Source organism: Diprion similis, chromosome 1 (genome assembly GCF_021155765.1).
Source record: "Diprion similis isolate iyDipSimi1 chromosome 1, iyDipSimi1.1, whole genome shotgun sequence".
NCBI classification, from domain to species: Eukaryota; Metazoa; Arthropoda; class Insecta; order Hymenoptera; family Diprionidae; genus Diprion; species Diprion similis.
The window spans coordinates 4,185,327-4,207,268 of record NC_060105.1 but is presented as its reverse complement, the minus strand read 5'-3'; the positions used below and the strand labels follow the sequence as shown (position 1 = coordinate 4,207,268).

Below are 21,942 nucleotides of genomic sequence, written 5' to 3'. Positions count from 1 at the left end.
AAAAAAATATTTCATTGGCGGGGAGAAACCGACTAAAAAAATAAATAAAAACAATAATAATAATAATAATAATCATAATAATCTCAAGTAAAAATAAATTGCCCAGAAAGGAGTGGGAAGAAAAAAAAAAAAAACTGTACATACATACATACATACATACATAAGTACCTATATGTATTACGTATATGGCAAAATATATATGTATTACAGTATTACGACGATTCTCCAACTAGTTTTGTAATAACGAGTTGTTATCTCTCTCTTTCTCTCCCTTTCTCTCTGCTCTGCTCTGCGTAGACGATTAAGCATATCGTGTATCTGCAACCCCCTGGGCATTTATACAACACACCGGCATGCAAATTTAATAACCCGTCTACGTCAGGTTTTTAATATTATGCGTGTGTGTTTGTACGTAACTATATGTATAGGTATTAAGTACGCGACTGTATGCATGTGTAAATTTATTCATATCAGTTCAATTTACGATTCAACATCCTTTTCAATGGTAGTCAGTATAGTTTTCGTGACATTCCTTTTTCTGTTAACTTTTCTTTATTTTCTTATTCATCTCGTCTCATCCTCAAAGTCTTAGTCCGCCGAACTAACTGACTTTCCCTCGAATGCCATTTAAACCTCACGCACCATAACGCAATTAAGTCAGGCATCATTACGTCCATTACGGTATATATATTATATATAGTGATGATGATGACAACGATGATGACGATGTGTATATTGTATACTATGACACTCGTGAGTCACGTATATATATATACAATATAATGATCGGCAGGTTAATGTATACACCGGACAATTTATCTCTGGTGTTATAACAAACATTCGGTTAAATCAATGAAATGACAAACTTATTCGCGTATGTTGTAAAAACGATTATATAATAATAGTAATAACAACAATAATCTGCAAACGGTTTTTTCGCCATTAATTCTAATACACGTTACTTATATACTTCCTTGTTGTTAAATGAAAACACAATTAACTGATTTAAAATCGTGTTCAATTGATTTGAATTTTTCTCAAAATACAAATTTCACAAATTTATCTCTATTTTATTATAAAACATTGACTTGTATGCAATTATTAATGTTATTATTATTATTATTATTCATTTAATTATGCAGTAAAAGTTCTGAGGAAAAAGGGTGAAAGAAAAAGGTAAAAGGTATATATATATATATATAAGTAGAAAGAAAATGGGGTGAATATGGGTTACATATCGATGATAGTGCTCACCGTTCATCTTGGGTGATGGTAATGTCGGGGGGTGGCGGGGGTGGCGGGGCACCGTCCGTAGCATCCAGTTTGCCGGTTTTTTTTTTGTTGTTGTTACGGTGTTTTATATTTTGAGATACACCGCTGTTACCACCCTTCCGCGTAACTCCTCCAGATACAACAACGACGTCGACGACGATGACGACGACGAGAGAAGAAGAAGGGTGAGGTAATTTTTATGTTAGATCAATACCCTCTCGACGGCACTGCGGTATATAATATGTGTACAACAACAACAGCGAGAACAAAACAAAGTCACACAGTTCTGCTGCACGCACTTATTCCGTGAAATAATCAGCACTGCGTCACTCACAATTCACGGACGTGAATAATAATTGCACTCGTTGTAAAAACGATCCATTTTTCCGAAGAAATTTTTTTACTTTTATTTATCACCTTCTTAAAACCTTGCAGGTTTACGATTTCCTTGACAATTTTTTTGACACCAAAATTTCCCTTTGAAAATTTCCCCTTTTTTGTATTAAACGTTGCGTGTATAATAAACAAAACAAAGTCAAACGAAACACTTTTCTTTTACAGGTATAACAATCTGTTGGATATAAATTTCAGACGTAATTTTACATGCAAAATATATAATTATAGATATATTTTTATAATTAAGTCATCGACTCTTTGCTTTGTTTCATTACTTTCTTTTAAATTCTCTGCAAAGTTTACTTCTTCGAATCATTCGTCCTAATAGTATATAATAAATAATTTACGTCTTCGATAGGACGTGACTTTCTCACTAACGACGAGAGAGTGTCTCTCAATTTATAACCGAGGTTTGTTTATTTAAAAAACCAAACCGTACAACGCGCAAGTAAAATATAAATAAATCAATTCGTTTACACAGAGTTATGCATCGGTTCATCAAATGCAAACGTTTTTTGATTTTCGAACCACGTGCGATATGCAAAAGTGAGTAAGTCAGATCGAGAAAAATATTTACAGTATGTGTGGTTTCAGAAAGGATTTTTGTTCATCTCTCGGCTTAATTGAAATCAATAAATAAATTCTCTAGTTACGAGAATATTCAAACCGTGTGACTCGTGAACGCAACAACAATTAAATATCGATCACATCGACAATCGAGATGTTAAAAATATTCGAAACTACAAGTATTCGAATTCCCTTTGCAACCATTAAATACTACCTACACCCTGGTAAAAACCTCTACGACGACGAATTTTTTTTAACAAAAATTTTCAACATTTCGTATTACTTCGTAAAACAAATGAAGAAGATGAAAAAAAAAAAAAAAAAAAAAAAAAATTCACGAAAATCGGCAAGATTTTCTGATTTTTTTTGTGAAAAATTACAAGTGTTTTACAATTTCGTACGAAAACGATCTTTTCATTTTTCTTTGCATTTTTTTTTTTTTTTTTTTTTGCACAAAATTGTAGGAAATGTTTCAGTTTCAGTGAAAAATCATATAGAAATCATTTCGTTTCGTACGTTTCATTTGTAATTTCTCGTTACAGCTGCTAGCCGTTCGCGTTACTATGTAATCTTGTCAGGCATAAAGATATACCTCCACGAATTATACCCGGGGGAACGTTAACAAAGCGGTCCTCTGTGCAAGTGGTGTAAAGTATATATATATGACATATAATTGTGTGCAGTGTGGGGTATAAGCTGCATGAGCGAATGGTATATACAAGTGCATATATATCGTAAGGATGGGTGGATGCGAGGTTTGTTTTTACCTTATACGTATAAATAACAACAACAACAACAACAACAAGAATAATAACAATAATAATGTTATATCAGACGTCTGGAGATGGCGGTAAACACGAAGAGGAGCAAGTATTTTATCTCTGTATACAGGACATTCCTCTTTATACTCGCGTACGTCCTCAATACGAACAGAGAGATTTACGCCGTGTGAATATGGGAAAATTTTATTCTCTTTCCGCGATGTTGGATTTTGCAATTGTAAAAATCTGCTTATTAGATGACGGATCGATCGATATAAGCAATGAAGTTAATGTACAGTTTGATAAGAGCAAATCTGCTGCTGGTGGTGGTGGTGGTGGTGGTGGTGATACGATTGAAGTTAGCAACGTTACTGCAACGATCGATGAAAAAACTTTACTTCGAATGATTTAGATTATGATTGTTTGAAATTTTGAAAATTATAGCTAATTAAAGAATAATTATATTTTTCAAAAGCCAAGCATTTGCAAATTCATTCTAATCGTAAAACTGAAAAATAATTAATTTCATCCTGATATATCGAGACGTTGACGTACCGATGCTGCTGATATTGGCATTTTAGCGTTATTTTTTACCAAAATATTTCATATCGCGTGGATATTTGCAGTAAAAACGTGCCGTGAATACGTACACGATTATAAAAAAAAAAAATCTCCCATCAGGTTCACTAAATATTTTGAATTGTTTTAACAATTTTTTGAATAAAAAAATTACAAATTAAATACTGATACGACGATTTAAATGTCAGAATCACAAAAATTTCTATCATATATTCACTAAGAGGAATGTAAAAAAAATAACACAAAATATGAAGTATACCTGCTGAGACATTAAATTTAACTTAAATTTTTCTAAAAGTGTTCGTAATGAATTCACACGTTTACACTTATATGTAGGTACAATGTAGAAGCTGCAGAATAGCTGCATTGCTCAAATATCAAAAGGTCGTACTTATACTGCAACGAGTTTATTTATATATACGAGCAAATATCAGCGAGCAAAGTCTCTACATATGCATGCATAAATGTATATATATATATATATATATACATATACATCCGTGTATAACATGATACGTAATCAATCTTCCGGAAATGTTCAACATATTGTCTCTCCTTTCTGTCCTACTATATCAACTTTCGTTAGCAATAATTTATTTGCCTTTGTGGATAAGATGTGGAGAAAAAAGAAGAAAGAAAAAAAAAAAAAAAAACAGAAAATGAAAGCTAACGCCAGCTAATTTATATCAATTAAAAAAATAATTTATCATCGTCTAATTTTCTTCATTGAGAAAAAGAATGAATAATTTTTCAAAATGGGGTAAAAAAAATTCTCACATTTTTCACTTGTACATTGGTATTATACCGGTTATATACGATTATTTTTAATCAAGTTTACGAGTAATATATACATTAAATTTCCGAAAAATTGTCTAAAAACTTCCAAGATACGATTAAATTCCGTTTTATTACGGTTTATTTAATATAAAAAACTTCGATATACATATATATATATATATAAATTAATTGCGACAAAGGTACAAGGGGCAATCGAGGTAGCGGAATGCGATACAACCGGTGAATCAGTGGAAACGACGGTAGGTTTGTAACATCCTGTTGTAACGCTTACGAGACGTTTTAGAACCGTCGATAATTGAAAAAACTGAGTCTTTGCGCCCCGATTTTCGAAGACGTAGTTTCTAATCGCATTTATTGTATCTACACTTGTGCAGAAATTTGCAAATAAATTATACACGTACGTGAATAATATTGTAAAATAAAGAGCGATGACGATAATTATATAGCTTAAGATCTGTGCCTATAATATGAAGAATTATACCTCTACGTATAATGCGTGTGTGTGTGTATTCGAAAAATGGTATTAAAAAACAATCAACAAAGAAACAAACGAACTGCGTATTGCACACACTTTCTTGTTGTACGATTGGAGAAAAAGGAAGAAACACTTTTGAGCACTGGTTTAACGGATATATTCACTGTGTCACAAGCAGGAACCGGATATTCACTTTTAACGTTTTAAAAAAAGTAAGTAACGAACCGCGTTTATCGAACAAAATATAATCAAAGTACGAATACGTTTTTAAAGAATTTTTCAATCCATCCGTCAGATTCTCAATAAAACGATGTTACATAGTAGATATATAAGTATTGTAAAATTATTAACAACGTATCGTGCGAATGATCGTAAAAATCGACAAACAAACGCGCGAATCTCTTGCCGCACGTGACGTTTTAAAAGGATGAAAATTGATGCTGTGACTGATTGTAAATATGCTATATATATATAGAATCGTTGACTGTGTCGCCGCGACGCGTTTTGACGTCGTCGTCGTTCCGTTCTGTTCTGTTCCGTTCCGTTCACGATCAGAGAGACGAGCGAATGAGGTGTCTACGGAGTAAGTATCTGACTGGCGGGCGACGAGCTCTGTTCGACGACTTCGTTTAAACTCGGCTGCCATCGGATTAGAGGAGAGAGAGTTAAATCTAGAGAGAAATTCAACTTGAGGGGGAGAGAGAGGGAGAGAGAGAGAGAGAGGGAGAAACGGGACCCGAGAAACCTGACCACGCCCCTCACACATATATATATATATATATATATATATATATATATGTATATACATGAATAATATTAATCCACTTATATATAATATATATATATATATATATATGTATGGCTTGTGACTTTTCATTGATGAATAAAGAAGAGCAACTTGACAATTAAGTATATACATATAAGTAATATTTTTATTTCCGCTTTCTTATCTCCTCGACAAGTTCAGCCGCAAGAAGAAGAAGAAGAAGAAGAAGAAGAAAAATTGTTGCTTTATTACAATGATTCAGGTAGAGTAGGTACCTACGGTGTAAGGTGAAGGTGAATTTTTATCATTCACATGTCTTTTTCTCTCTCTAAAAAAAAAAAAAAAATCTAAGTATAGAAAATAAAGTATTCTCATTTGTTTGATGAATATTAAAAAGACTAACGTAAAAACTAAAAATAAAAAGGAACATTCGAATTTCGGTATCGTAAAGATTTTCTGAGATATTCTTTGAAAAAAAAATTGCCTAATTCAAGATTTAAATTTTTGTACGGTATCTTAATTTTCATACGCATATCGTTGCTGTTGTTGTTGTTGTTGTTGTTGTTGTTGTTAATATTATTGTTATTCATGAGGCAGCAGCAGCAGCAGCAGCAGCAGCAACAGTAAGAGCAGTCCGGATTGTAACGGAATATATGATCGTCGAGTGACACATTCGTTGAATCACGCGACGACGTGGTCGTCGTCGTCGTCGTCGTTGTCGTCGGGGCATAAGGCAGCGTCGTCTTCCGTGTAGATAAAATTGCACAAACTCGTTGCACTCGCGAGAGATTAATTTGTCAGTAAAGTAATTATACGTATACGTACTACACGTCGAGACGAAGAAGAAATTACGAAGTGAGAGTCGAAGTAAACGTTGCGATTACGAATTGATTTATCCAAATCGCGAATCGCATAACTTCTGGAATATCAATGCAACGAAGAAATATTCGCGCGGTAATCAAAAACAAAAGAAACCAAACAAAAAAAAAAAAAAAAAAAAAAAAAAGTTTGAAAGTTGATATATATATCAGAAGCAATAAATGAAAAGAAAATGTGTAAGAAAAGAAAAAGAAAAAACAATAAACTTTTCCGACTCCTCCGCGATAGTTAGAAGAAATTTTTTCACCCGCAGACTCATTGTTTTTCTTTCCATCCTCTTGTTCGTAAGAACGATTTGGAAAAAAGTATGCGCATGTACTAAAGCGGTGTAAAAAAAAAATTATCGAAAGAAAATTAAAGAAGAGAATTCTACCTATATTAGGGAATAAAAATCAAATAAAATATACAGGAATAAAGTAGGTATGATAAAACGGATCGGACTGATCGAATGAAAAGATTTATACAAGCATATAGTAGGATTTATGTTGAACGCGTTCAACACGAGAGCGATTGCCTTGTCAGATGGATTATTTTTCAGCCCTTCGTGTTTCGCGTAGGTGTTAAACTGATGTAGAAAAAAAGATCCTCGGTAAGTTTAGCTCCTCTGAACGGAGATGAGATGAGATGAGATGAGATGAGATGAGATGAGATGAGAAGAGAAAAGAAGAAGAAGAGAATAGAAAAGGAGAGGTCAGCCCACCCGGATTATCCTGTCTATCCTGCCCGCGTCCTTTTTATTTCACCCCTCTAAACCAGCCGCTGTATTTTCACCGTAATCGTGTCTGTGACAAGAAGTTTCAATATATAGAATGTAGAGAAATTCGAGTGGAATGCACTCGCATCGTTGCGGAATATTTCATTTCCAAAATTACTCGTAAAAATAATAGATCGCGCGAATATTTTCTATCGAGAAATTCTTTTTCTTTCTTTTTAAGAAAAAAGAAAAAAGAAAAAAAAAAATTATTTGAGAAGAATAAATGACTAAAAAAACGATTTCAGATTTACTGAAATTTTGTCAATTTTTCCTCTCTCAAAATTCCGCTAATTTTGTATTCGTTACATTTTACAGAAAATAGCATGAGACTGTGCGGTGACGAGTTGAAATAAGCTTTGGAAAAGTGTTTGAATATCGGATAAAAAGTTGATGCAGATTAGAATAGATAAAAAAAAAAAAAAAAAAAAAAAAAAAAAAAAAAAAAAAAAAAAAGATAAACTTAAAATAAAACAAAAACGACAAAAACTAAAAAATTTACGTTTACGTAGACCCTCCCTCCCTCCCTCCCTTTACCTCTCGTCAGAGCTGAGCTCCTTACGTGGTTGCCGTATACGTACGCAAACCAAGTCGTCGTTTTTTTACACATGGTATAATACGTATAGGTATAGACACCGACCGCAGGGGAGCGAGGATCGTTCGTTCAATTTCCGCCTGGATTAACCTCGGTCAAAATATAATCGTTATTGGCGATTGTGGTTGCACAGGCCTATAATATAGCTATATATATATACGTAGATATATACATATCTTGCAGGAGTTACAACTGCAGTGATACGACCCTGGGGGAGGCTAAGAAAGGAAGGAAGGAAGGAAGGAAGGAAGGAGGGAGGAAATCGCCGCACACCCTTCCAACAACTGCGTGCTGAGAATATTTTGCAAGGATGTGAGTGTCCAGGATGTAGAGACTAGTGATGGACACACTAACGAGTGGGCTAAAAAATAATGGATTTATCGATTAATCGAGTCGAAAAAAAATGATGGAACACGAGTCGATTGAATCGGTAAAAATGAATCGATTAATCGATTGTTTCATATTTTTTTTAAAACGTTGCGTATATGAAACCAAATTTTCTCAAATTTCAGTACGTATAGTCTTAACAAGGGAAAAGTTTTTTGATAATCTATATATATATATAGTTTCATAAAAAAATATTTTTCAATATAAGGTGAAAATATTCATTTATCTATAAGTTATTACATCAATTAGTTACTTAGCGATTAAGACAATGATGATAATATTCATACTTTAATCTCATATTTAAATTGATATTGTATCGCGTCGTTCATGGGATTAAAAAATAAAAACCAATTATGCGGTTAAATAATCGATTATTTTTGGTAATTCTTTGTAGAAACGCGTATAATAAATATACCAATAGCGTTTTTCAGTTGTATCATTCAGGCAATCAGGCAACAGAGAAAGGGAGGGATGCTGCTCATATACGCGGACGAGTGAGGCTGCGATGGACCCTCTTCTCGTCCTTTGCAGATCGGTCAAGCGTTATATGCGCCACGGGGCGAAAGGTGAGGAGAGGAGAGGAGAGAAGAGAAGAGAAGAGAAGAGGAGAGGATGGAAATATTAACTCCACCACACTATAGAGCACGTATATAAACGCAAGGCGTATAACGTATTTAGCAAATATTGATTATTGCAGTAATATACCTATAATGTATGCGTGTGAAGACCGTCGAGAAGAATTTATTTGTAGATACATTTCACGTTAAAAATACAACAGCTCGTCCATCGTTTGAATATGTTTTTCTTTTTATATTGTAAAATTTTTTTAATAGGGTTAAAAACTTGATACAATCGATTAGAAGATGCGTGAAAAAAAGAATCAGCAGACGCACGTATAAACGAAAAACTTTATAAAATCCATCAGATGTTTTCCAATTATTATGAAAAAAAGAAAAAAAAAAAAAATCCATTCGACAGATCCGTCGGCGATTTTTATCGATATAACGTTTCAAACCTTTTTTTTTTTCGTTTTTTTTTTTTCTCTGCTCTCACCATGTCACATATATTTATACTCAACCTTCGTAGGAACTCGTAATATAGAACTTGAATCGTGTAACACGATAGACACGCTGGTATATCATTTTTACACGCAAACGCAGAGCGTTGAAAGGTATTAGAATATGAAAAGGTTTTCTGACTTTTATATCGAAGGTTGTTTTATACTGCAGGATCCAATTTCATTCGGACTTGTGTATTATTTTTGACGTAGGGTACATACATAACTGGTTTCCATTCAGTCTGTACTATATACTCTCGTTTTGTACACGGTATAAAGCAATTCAATTGTGATTCGTGCCACGTGGTTTTTGTGTGAAAATCAATAAATAAAATAAAAATAAATAAAAAAATCATCATGGAACTCACCTGGAACGGGGCAGAAACATAGATCCATCGATGAAGACGGAACCGGAGAGCAAGATGTACCAGCTGGTGGCAAGTTCGCCGGTGCTGAAATGAACGACATTTATTCATTCGCGTATACACGATAACGTGTTATGATATTATACAGGAGGATAAATAAACTGTGTCACCTATAACGATTCATCTTTCTATTTTTAACTTTTATCTTCTATCCCGTCCCTGTTTTCTTCGGTTAAGAAAAAATGAAAATGATATGACCGTATATTATTACGTATACCGTAGAATCGTATCGCTGTTTGACGTAAGAAAGCGAGCGAGCGAAGCCCCGGCATAAAGCGAGGATTGTTAATTGCATAACAGTTCGGGAAATGGGATTTACACGCCTTACGAGATATTTGTGTAATATATATATATTACGAGTCGGTATCTGTGGTCTGAAAATTCCAAAAATAGCACAAGTTCGCCGCATTATATTCATCGGATAATTAATTTTGTCACAAAGATGAGAAAATTAAGGTAAAAGAAAAAATAGAAAATCAATCAAGGATTAACGACGCGAAGACTAAATCCTTTTGATGATTTATAAGATTTCCAATAAATTCGTTTACAGTGGCGGAATCTGTCTCGCGAATTTTAAACTTAGCGCCAAACGGGCACGACGAGAGAAGGATTATCGACCGTCGGTAAAACAGTTTCAGTGATAAAAAAAACCTCACTTTTTAGCCGATAATTCAGATTCCTACTTGACATCAGCTGATCTGTTTAACTCGGTGAATTTGTAGGTGGAGGCAGTGAGACTGCCGCGATCATTTACGACCACGTGTTTCCCGTCGACGTTTCTTCGCTCCCCCCCCCCCCCCCTCCTTGCCGCTCCTTTTCGCGTAGTTTTTTTATTCATTTTTTTTACCGAGGCGGGAATTTTTCAAAACGTACGTTTTGGAACCGTTAATCGCAGGTTTAAAAAATTCTCGCCGAGTGATTTTCGCACACGAATAAAACGAATCGACTCTAGAATTTGGAATATTTATAACACACGTGTGAAATATTATACTCACTAGTAAAGCACGTGATTCGCATGGTGTCTCTCGTAGCGAACAATTTTGCACAATCCCCGAAGTATGGAATCCCTGCAGGGTCGAAGTGCTTCGAGACCCAATAATCCGTAATAAATAATCTGCAGATCCTGAAACACGCGACGGAAAAGAAAAATAATGATATTAAAACAGATTTCATTTACAATTTTAATCTGATGCTTTGAATAAATCCAGCAATATTAAAACACAGGAATCGATCTTGAATGGAAATTATTTCAACATGCGCACAGAAAGATGAAATGAAAATTTCAGAGCTTGACCTAAATTAATATCGTTTTTATGCTCAAAAATGAAATAACGTACTAAATTCAAGCTTATACTATATCATATATATATAGTCGCAGCGGCGTTCAGTTTGCAGATGAAAGAAGCTGCAGGATCGCCGGAGTTACAAGGTTGAAATTTTTTGGGGATCAAGGATCCCTCGACAGGGAGAAAAGAAGGGAGATAGCAGAGAAAACTACATCGACGTCGTAAATTCGCAATCTTCTCGATGGAATGAAAAGAAGTCTGTGTATTGTAGATGTGCGTTGTGTGTGTGCGTGTAATACATATATATATATATATATATATATATATCCTAAACTGGTGGCGATATGTTTTTATTCTGGTGTAATAAAAGTGGGACACGATGCTGGATGAGCAGCTTGCACGTGTAGCAAAATGATATATTTCAACCCACAACCGCGTTTCACGTCTTTCCCAGCAATGATTCAAGATTGTTTGTCGCCCCAAATGTATACATACGTATATATATATATATACATATAATATAGTCAAGTCGAACATCGTGTTAAGAAGAGTGCTTGTCCAATATTCCTATCCAATCCTCGACATTTTTCTGCATACTTTGAAAACTGTTTGACACAATGTTTTGTCAATTAAAAAAAAATGTCAAATTTCGATTTCAAATATTCTTATCAAATCTTTTATTTATTTTTTTTCTATTTTCCACTATCGATATTCCTTACATTCTCTAATTGATATTTCAAGTAAGGAACAAAACTGATGAAAACAAAGAAACATTACGCAGTTTCATCAGATCGTAATAATGGAAGTGTAATTTTTGTTTCGTAAAAGAGAAATAGGTTTAAAACAATCAAATGTCGATAAAATTGTATTGTATATATTGAACTAGATAACAGTTGCGTAAAAGTAATTTACACAGAGATTTCGATCTACGATCTAAGCGCAGCGTGGATTCGAACGAGATTTAGAATAAAAAAATTAAAAGAAAAAAATAAATAAAATTAAATTAAATTAAAAACACGGATCGGCTGCTAACTTCGCCTGCAGAAGACGAGGTTATCTTTTGTAATTTCCTCGGGCCACTGAGCCACGAACCGCGGTCTAGTTCCACATAGATAAGGAATATTTCAATAAAAGAGCTGCTCTGCTGAACCTTCTTATTGGAGAAAAATCTTTACGCAGATCTATATATTTTCGATAATCAGAAATGAAACGAGGTTGACGTTAGCGATAACGTTAGCAATAACGTTATCGCAACGAAACATTTGGGAGGGGGGGGGAGGGGGGGGGGGGGGAAGTCACTACTTTCATAACGTTAAAATAATTTTTAGGAAACTAAGATTGAGAAATATGAATCCGTTTTATTACGTTTTACTAAATTTCCATCAAATAAAAATTTAAAAAGCAAAATAACTGGTTTATCCTCGACATAAATCGTTACGATAACGTTATTCAACTTCAATATAATGAAATAAACAAATTGTTTCTGAAATCTTTCGATATAATTCACCTATATACAATGTTTATCTCGAAATTTATCAATCCTCAATTATGAACATAATCGCTGCATTGTGCAATAATTAACTTATGAATAAGTAATTGATTAATTAATTAATTAATCAATTAATCCATGCACGGTTAAAACAAAATTCTTCTACGATTTTCTTACAGCTTTAATTATTACGCAACTTGTATAAGGGAAAAATTAATTTCTCCTTACTAACCTGAAGAGTTCGTCTGTCTGGATCGCGGCAAAGAGCCCGAACAAAGTGGGTGTCCAGGTACTCAGTCATAATAGGCACCTACGACGGTCGTCCAATTTCTGCATCACATTCATTCGATCCTTATAATTGATCGAACGGCATTTTTCTCAAACCGCGGCAAGAATCACGCCGACTAATGATAATCGATTGAGATCTCTCGATCGGATTCGCGTGTTACAGTTGTCGTTTTTTTTCTTTTTTTTTTCTTTCTTTCTTTGCGCCGAACGAAATTCACTCAGTGTTTATTAGTCGAAAACGTTCACTCTGTTTTCTTTTTGTTTGTTTTTCTCTGTTTTTCTCTTAATTTACGCGATGAAGAAGTTCGTCAGTGCGATATTACGATTAAAAAAGCGCGGGAAAATTATCACACAGAAAGTTTATAGCGAACGTTACGCGGCACGCAAGTAGAGGAAGCGGAAACACTGCAAAAACTTGCCATCATCTCGATTAATGATCGAGATCGAACGATTATTCGCATTTAAATTATCTCATCCGCGATATTATGCACTTTTGAAATTCCGAAAATAAAAGACGTAGAAAATAAATGAACGAGTAAATGAATAAATAAATAAATAAATAAATAAATTAATTAAATTAAATAAATAAATTGGAATATAAATTCAACTAAAGAATCTACCGATTATTTTCTGTTTGATCTCGACCCAGACGTTTCAATTTCACGTTCGTTCGGTCAACGCGATTGGCCGATATTATTATTATTCGCGTAATCGCGATACGTCGACGACGACGACGACGACGACGAAACGGACCAAGTGAGAGACACAGACAGTCGTGTCCTCTCGAATCCAGCTGAAACTCCGTAAACCGAATTCGTCGCTGATTATCCACGTGACAGATGGAGTCGCCGCATCTGGAACACAAGGAAACAGAAGGTACGTAGGTTAGACGTCGTATAAATATTACGTTTCGTGTTACATGCTATATACATAAATAAATGTAATAAGGTAAGAAAAGTAGGTAAATGTGAAAAATAAGGAAAGAAAGAAAGAAAGACAGAAATGAGGAAACCACGACCTATTATTACAGGTATATAAGGTATGCTTGTGTGCATACATGAACCTACTTACACACATCGTGAGTATGTGTAAGAGAGAAAAGACGACAGCTGTTTCAGGTTACCCTCTTAATGTGATGCGTTATACGAGGCACGTGTCCGGAGGGACTTTCTTAATGCGTTTCATATTATACATACATGTACCTGCATACGACAATAATAAAACAACATTTCGCTCGAGTACAAAGAATTGGTTGAAATTTTTTTTTTTTTTTTTTTTTTTTTTTTTGAAAATATAAAAAATCCTCTTCATTTTTCTATTTCTAAATTGGTTTATTGTTTCATACAATTTCTGATTGAATTTTAACCCCCCTTCCCCCCCACAAAAAAAAAACGCGAATGCTCAAATTAGAAATTTTTCTTTGTCGGTCGACAGAATAAATTCTTATTGTTGTACGTTCGGTTTTCTTTCAAACTTTACACAGTTTATAGTTTACTTTGTGACCGAAACCAAGAAACTACGAATAATTTTAACTTTTTCTATTTTAAATACCGTTTCAAAATCTCGACATTCTGTTTGATCAGATTATTATTATTTTTTTTCTTCTTTTTTTTTTTTCTTTCATACTGCTGTAAAATCAAATTTTAACGAACAAATTGCATGTAAGAAAGAATATTTCGAAATCGGGGTTAAATATGATGAAAGATTTTAATGTGATCACACGGTGAGGTTTTTTTTTTTCTTTTTGCCGCAATTTACACAAGAACTTTGAAAATTCCGGTAAAAAAAAAAATTCCGTGGGTCGCCAATTGGAGTGGAAAAGTATTCGTTATACCTATCAGCGAACTCAGCTCGTATATACAATAGAATACGCGGGGTCATAGAGAAAATGGATCGATTCTCTGGAAGTATCGATCAAACGCGAGACCGGGGTTGGTTCAGGGCATGTATACGTAGGATAGGAAGCTATTCGCGGATAATATGAGTCGACGGATGGAAGGAGCTCGATATTCTCGACGTGAAAATATCCCAAATCTAAATACGTGTATACTAGGGTGTTTCAGAAAAAATAATTTGTAACTTTCTCACCGTGACACCCCCTGATAAGTTTGTTTAGTTCTTGACCGATGGAAGATTTAACGAAAAGATGAGCGTTTTACGTTACGTGGAATTATTTAAATTTATCAAATTATTTTATACTTTTGTGTTACATATATTAGGGTGGTGCAAAAAAACCGACTGTTTTTTTTTTTTTTTTTTTTTTTTTTTTTGAGTCTCGTGTGACAAAATGTTAGTTTTTGATGTTTTAAGAGCCCTCTCCGAAGGACAGCTAAAAAAAAAATTTTAACAGGTCGTTTCAAATTTTAAAAAATGTCAAATTCGTCAAAAAGTTGAATTAGAAAAATTATATTTTCAGTATTTTGTTTGATTTTTAATTCATGTCGTGGTGTATTGTTATCGATTCTTTCTTACTAAATTGAAGAAAAAAAAAATTATGAAATTTTAATATGAATATTAAAAGGTCGCTCGAAAAGATCTAAAGAAATGCACCAAAAAATTGGAAAAAAATTATGAGCGACCTTGTAAAATTCAAATTTTGAACTGGAACTTTCGGAAACTTATTTTTTTTTATCTATAAAATTATACCGTACCGAGAAAAAAAAATTAAAAAACAAAAAACGATTTTTGACGATTTCTAACGTTTTAAAAAATGTGGAACGACCTCTTAAATTTTTTTTTTTGAACTGTCCTTTGGAGTGGGCTCTTAAAACATCAAAAACTAACATTTTGTCAGTTTTTGAAGTGAAAAAGGCAGTAACGCGAAATAGTAAAAAAATACGAAATTAGTTATTTGACGAATGCATGATTTATACGAGAAAAAAATTCTTCTCAAAATTCGGTAAAGAGCTCTCGGCTTTCGGCTTTTTCAAAAGCATAATTAACCCAATTCTTCGTCGGTATAAAACCCGATTAAGCATAAATTCTCTCTTTCATGGGTAATAATTTTGAGCAGTGATCGAAAAGGGTTTCATCTGGACAATTAGATCTTAAAGCCGCCTTCGAGGAGGAGGAGGAGGACGTTCGGTTCGTCAGCCGACCTTGGGTAAGTGAGTGACGTCAGAGGCGATACCGTAGCCGCATACCTGAGGCAGGCTCGTCGTCGTTCGGTTGCCTTGTGAATGCTGTTCCTGCACCGATGCGTTCGTTGGATGCGAGATATAGAGACGAAGTTGACGTCGAGACGACCGATGACGACGACGATGAGGCGGGGTTGAAATTCCGAATTTGAAAAGTTTCGAAAGTGCCGAGATCCGATTTTTTTGGTGGCGAAACTTGAAAGCTCAAAAGTTGCGAAAGTCCGAAACTGAGAAAATTTTTAAATCTGGAACATTTTTTTTTTTTTTTTTTATCGAAATATTTATCGTAACTTGAATTTTCGGAACTTTGTCGTTTTGTAGAAGTTTGATTATTTTGCTTCAAGTTTCTACGCGAAATAAATCAGAATTAGGGGCTTTCGGAATTTTTTAAATCTCGAACTTCAACCCCACCCCGATGAAGATGATGATGATAATGATGATACGGAAATCTGCGTCAAGTTCCGCGTTCTATAATCGCGCGATTCGCGATGATAAATTGCAAAACCGCGATTGCCACTCGACCTCATTGAATTGATCGAATTTGATAATTGATATACATAATATTTATTTAATAATAAATCGATTTCACGCTTATAAGTAAAAAAAAAAAAAAAAAAAACAATAACGCGTTACATTGCAATTCCATAGTTATTGACTAAAAAATAAAGTAACTATATAAAATTCTTTTACTTATTTTTTTTATCATCAAAGTAGAATTTTTTAATTCCTCCCCTATATTTTGTTTAAAATTCATTATTCATTTTTATGCGAAGAATTTAGTTTCTCAAAAACTTTGTAAACAATTAACACGGTAATAATTGAAATCGCAAGGTTACAAGGAAAAGTAAAGCAAGAAGAAATAAGAAAAAAAACAAAACAAAAAAAAAAAAAAAAAAAAAAAATTGACACAACGATAAAATTATCCGAGAAATTGATCACACACAAAGGATTTCTCTAATTATGAAAATACGTTCACGTCTCAGCCTTCCTTCGCGTTTGTAATCGATCTGAAACCCGATTCATCTCATCTCACCTCATTCATCCGCTACTATAACAAACCCCCCTCCAATCATCTTCCATCGAGTATTGCCAAGTGTAACAAAGTGTAACGAAGATTCATCGATTCATCAGGGAACGATACGCGCGTCCATTAAACGATAAGTTGAAATATGTATGTACCCACTGCAGACTGGATGATGGTGAGCTGCAGGGTATGTGTAGTGTAGGTAAGGCAAGGTAAGGCAAGGTAAGGTAAGGTAAGGTAAGGTGAGGTAAGGTAAAGTGTATGGTATACCATACATACACATATCATTATAAGATGGGTTACTCGACGTGAAACTGGTTTACGGTCAGTCAACGCGAGACGCAACGCCGTGAGTTTAATTCCCCCTGCATTCGCCTCCTTTTCTCCTTCTCTCCTTCTCTCCTTCTCTTTCTCTTTATTCCCGATAGTCCATACCTGTTACTATCGAATGACGGTGTCCTCGATTGATCGGAAAAATCACTTTATGCGCGAGTTACTCGGAGGCGACGCCGCGGCTGTTATATTCACTCATGCATGCACATATACCTGTCCATCTACCTGCAGGTACAAAGAGCGCGAGTCACGGAAGCTCGGCCGAGATCCATCGGCTGTCTCCTCATCCAGCATCTCTCTCTCTCTGTGAGGATAAAGGTAGAGAGAAAACAAGAAAGAGAGAGAAAGAGAGAGAGAGCTGCCGCGGGCTAATAATGCACACACACACACGCACACATACCTATGTTACATATAAACATATTAATAACACGTGTAGGTATTATTAATATTGAAAACATAGGACTATTACGTATCTCTGAGTACACCGTGTGTACGTGTACGTGTACGTGTGTGTGTGTGTGTGTGTGGCTGTTTATTTTTTATTTTTATTATTTCTTTTTTTATACGAATAGGTACGTACAAATTTGACGATTTTTATACACGCTCAAGTCAATTCGATAACAAGTTTTTGCCCACAATACGAAACACCGTAGGTACGTAATAGTTAGTGTGGATTCGCTTTACTAATGCATATATGTAAAAAGGTAATTCGTAATATATGTATAAGCATTATAGGCAAGTGTAATTCATGTATTATCATATTTATACTACCCAGTATATATATATATATGTGCATATAATTTTTAAGTATAGGTACTACGAATGACTGTGTGTGTGTGTGTGTGTGTATATACATATATAAACGCTGAAAGATAGAGCAGCTTTTTTGTTTTTGCGAACATTATTTTGGGTGCCAAGTATTGGGAAAAAGAAAAAAACAAACGATCATTTTTATACTATAATTTCTAAAAATGATTTTCAAATAAGTCCATATTATATATATGTATGTATACTCTATAATTGAAACGTATGAAAACATTTCTAGGAAGAACCGAAGAAACATAGGAAAAACAAATAAGAGTTTCTTCTTTAATAATTCCCGTATACAAAAATAGAATGCGATAAAAAAAATTTTCATCATCACTGCGGTGACAAAACTGCGTGTCATATTAAACAAATCCGATGAAATATTTCCTTGTGATCAGCACGATGAACGTGTTTTTAGAATAATTTGTACACTTGGTCGATTCAATGAATTCTTCATTTTTAGCAATATTTTTGTATTGTATTACTCATTGTTAATTTAATTTAATTTATTTATCAACTTTTCTGTACTCGCTTTTCGGCCAAGCACTACTTTCGTAAATTTCTCTTTTTGCATTGTATGTTAGTTACTTTTTTTGTTGTAAAGCATAGAAGGACATCCTTATCCAGCATTATTATGGATAAATAAACCTATCTATCTATCTATCTATCTATCTCTTTATTTACATCTTTCATCATTAATAATGCAGACAGGGTTACGACTAACACTGTAAATTATTAAAAATCGTGATAAAATTGCTGAACAAAACACTTTTTAGCCTATAACGTGTAGTTTGACTTAGAAATAAAAAATCACCATTCATTCATTCGTTCGTTCCCTCTCTTTCTCTCACACTTTCGAATTGGCTGATGCAGCGAGATACGTAGAGATGCGATGCGATCTGTGAGATGAGGCGACGTAATACTGGATCAGGTACAGGCACAAGCAGCACGCCTTTTATTCACCATTACATATGCCCACGTACAAATCGCTACTTCATTCATTCATTCACTCCTTCATTTGGTCATTGAAAAATTCAGTCCAAGCCCAAATCCCCTCAGGGTATACGAAATGAATTCCGTTCTGCAAACGAGAACGTTATACAAATATTATAGTATAATATATATGATCTATACGGTATAAGCTAAAAGACAGCAGAAAATGACAGTAGAATCAGACTTATTGTTAGAATCAAACAAACAAATGGGAAAAAAAATGAAAGAAAAAAAAAATTAGGGATCAGGAAGATTGTAGTAAAGAATATCACGATAAAAGTAAAGTCAACTATTTCATCGTTTTTATACGGTTCCAAGTATCGCGGAAAATGTGATAATCAGTCGTTGGAATATTAATGTTTATAAATAGATAAACAATGAATGTTTGTCGTGAAATTTTCTTGCAATAATATTAAATTCCATAGAAATAACCTCAAGTATCCGTTCGAATATTATGTTAATTATAATATCAAATGATTAACACTTATCGTGATTTTTTTTTTTTTTTTTTTTTTTTTGTTTTGCAATAATATTAAACTACTCCGATACTGTAGCATGGGGGATTAAAAAAAATTGAAAAATAAAGTCGACGTAATCGATCCAGAAGTATAAGATAATTTTTTCATGTATATTTTGAAAGAGGAGTAATAAATTAAAGTCTGTACTATCAGCTGCTTTCGACTATTGATTATTAAACCTTGTGACAATAAAACGACTAGCTACCTATATAACACAATAGTGAATAGGACAAAACGGCTCCATACATCACGCTTGTAACACACGTGCATCGATAGTCTAGCCGGATGATCCAGAGGCGGCGGCGGCGGCATTGGCGCGAACACCCGTGAGTATTAATTTAACCCTTTGTTTCCGGTCGTATAATCCCTCCCTCCTTATCCCCTTTTTCTTTCTGCTGCACATGATCCACGTCCGAGTCGAGTCGGGAAGAGAAAAAGAGAAAGGAATAGAGAAAGAGTGAGAGAGAGACAGAGAAAGGGCTCGATTTTTGATCCAAGGCATGACGTCGCCACCCGTTGCGTGAAAAGGAAAAATTTGGAAGCAAGAAAAGGAGGGTGATGGAGTACAGAGAGAGAAAGAGAGAAAGATAGGAGGGAGAAAAGGAAAGACGAGTGCCGAGGGCGAGAGAATCTCGTCCCTAGAGTTCCTGAGAGGTGGAGGGTCCTCCTTACAGCGAGCCACTAACGACTTGGCGAAGGGGTGAGAAGAAGAGGGCCTTATTTTCCACCCCCGCGGAGACCGAGAAGACTCGGATGTTGCGAGTGTGGAACTTTCTCCTCTCTCTCTCTCTTTTTCTCTCTCTCTCTTGCGGGACGCAACGAATGCTTGCTCGGCACTTTTACTTCCGACTTTTCATCCCTTTTATGCTGCTAGGTTTTGAGAAAGCATTCGACGTATGATTATAATAGCCATAAGTGAAAATAGTGTGGGAAGAAGAAAAGAGAAAAAAAAACGCGACGAAAATTAAGGTTACGAAAAATCACAAGACATATTCGAAAGCGCGGATTGGAAGATTTTGATAATATTTTAACAGATTTCAATTTTCAATTAGACCATCACTGAACAGTGATTTCGAACGATTTTAAGCAATTTCAAATTATTTCCAGTTGAATTCTAAGCGATTTTTGCTTGGATTTTAAACAATTATTAACGATTTCGAGATATTTTTTTTACCGATCTATCAGGAATCGATTTCAACAAGTGATAATAATCCCTCGAATATTTCACTGAGAAGCGCATCTAGTTACATTGATGCAACAAAAAATTCCGCCGTGATATAAAAATTGAAAATTTTTTAACCCTGAATTTTATCGACTTCAACAAAGTCAAAAAAAAATTTTCGGTACGTATTTCTACAGACGATAATTTGATATGAATCTGACACTATCCGCGGTTAATTCAATACTTTCAAGGATTTTTGCTACACACTAATTGGCACTAAATTTCAAAAAAATTGTTCTAAAAAATAGTCTACATCATCGTTAAATTTTTGTAAATTATTTAGAATCCCGGGATCTATTACAGTGAGCAAATTTTGAAATAAATCATTTCTGTAGCGAGTGTAAAAAAAATTCCAACTACAAGAAAAATTTCTAGTTCAATACCATATAGTTAAATACTCGTTTACAATATACAAAACTGAGGTTTACATTCCTTTACAATGCTGTACACGTAACTAAAAAATCTAGGACGAAGGAAGCGAATAATTCATAGTAAAAAAAAAAAAAAAAAATTTACGCTTCATTGTTATATAATAAACGGATGAGAATTTTTCTCCGCAATGACAGAGAATCTACTCGCTGCTAAAATCGACCATACATAAAAGTTAGTTACGACTGTCAGATAAGGTCGACGTATAAGCGTCTCTACAGACAAAAAAAAAAAATAAATAAAAATAAAAAAACACACAAGAAGTTGGGAAACGCGAAGACGCGACTTTTATCGTTGAAATGTTGAACACCAGCAGCAGCATGCAGCCGTCCGGGTAAAAAAATTGCGTAATTTCTTACGCTATCTTCCGGTTGGCGTACGGAATCCTGCATGGGAAGACGAAGCAGGCCTACACCGCTAAGTCTGTGACGAAACTTTATACGCTGCTGTAGCATAAATCGAGATCAGTCGTAGATGATCCCGAGCGTCTCGGTGTGGTCCAATCAAAACAAACCAACCTCGTTCAGTGAGTCAGTCAGTCAGTCGTCAAGGAATGAATCCTCGTTTCTGTGCTTGTTTTTTTATTTATTTTCTCTTCTTCAAAAGACAGAAGTCGATCAACATCAAATTTACGGTTTAAAAATGCCCGGATGCAGAATTGTTGTACGGATGGTAAAGAAGAAAGAATTAAAAAAAAAAAAAAGAATA

At 34.4% G+C, this 21,942-nt stretch overlaps 1 protein-coding gene across 9 annotated transcripts in view; it reads right to left on the bottom strand.

The window, feature by feature from the left end:
• Positions 1–12,927, bottom strand: part of LOC124408835 (rap guanine nucleotide exchange factor 2-like) — an 81,271-nt gene extending 68,344 nt beyond the window's left edge. For 4 of the 9 annotated variants that reach the window (XM_046886118.1, XM_046886526.1, XM_046886585.1 and 1 more), the window contains exons 1-3: positions 12,716–12,925; positions 10,704–10,831; positions 9,652–9,735 (exon numbers count right to left, since the gene is read on the bottom strand). In XM_046886118.1, the coding sequence (XP_046742074.1) occupies positions 9,652–9,735; positions 10,704–10,831; positions 12,716–12,784 (281 nt within the window). In that variant the 5' untranslated portion in view covers positions 12,785–12,925. Of the gene's footprint in view, positions 1–1,254; positions 1,456–9,651; positions 9,736–10,703; positions 10,832–12,715 lie in introns of those variants that run through there. The other 5 variants (XM_046886451.1, XM_046886206.1, XM_046886756.1 and 2 more) reach the window with 5 other exon arrangements.
• Between the last annotated feature and the right edge of the window lie 9,015 nt (positions 12,928–21,942).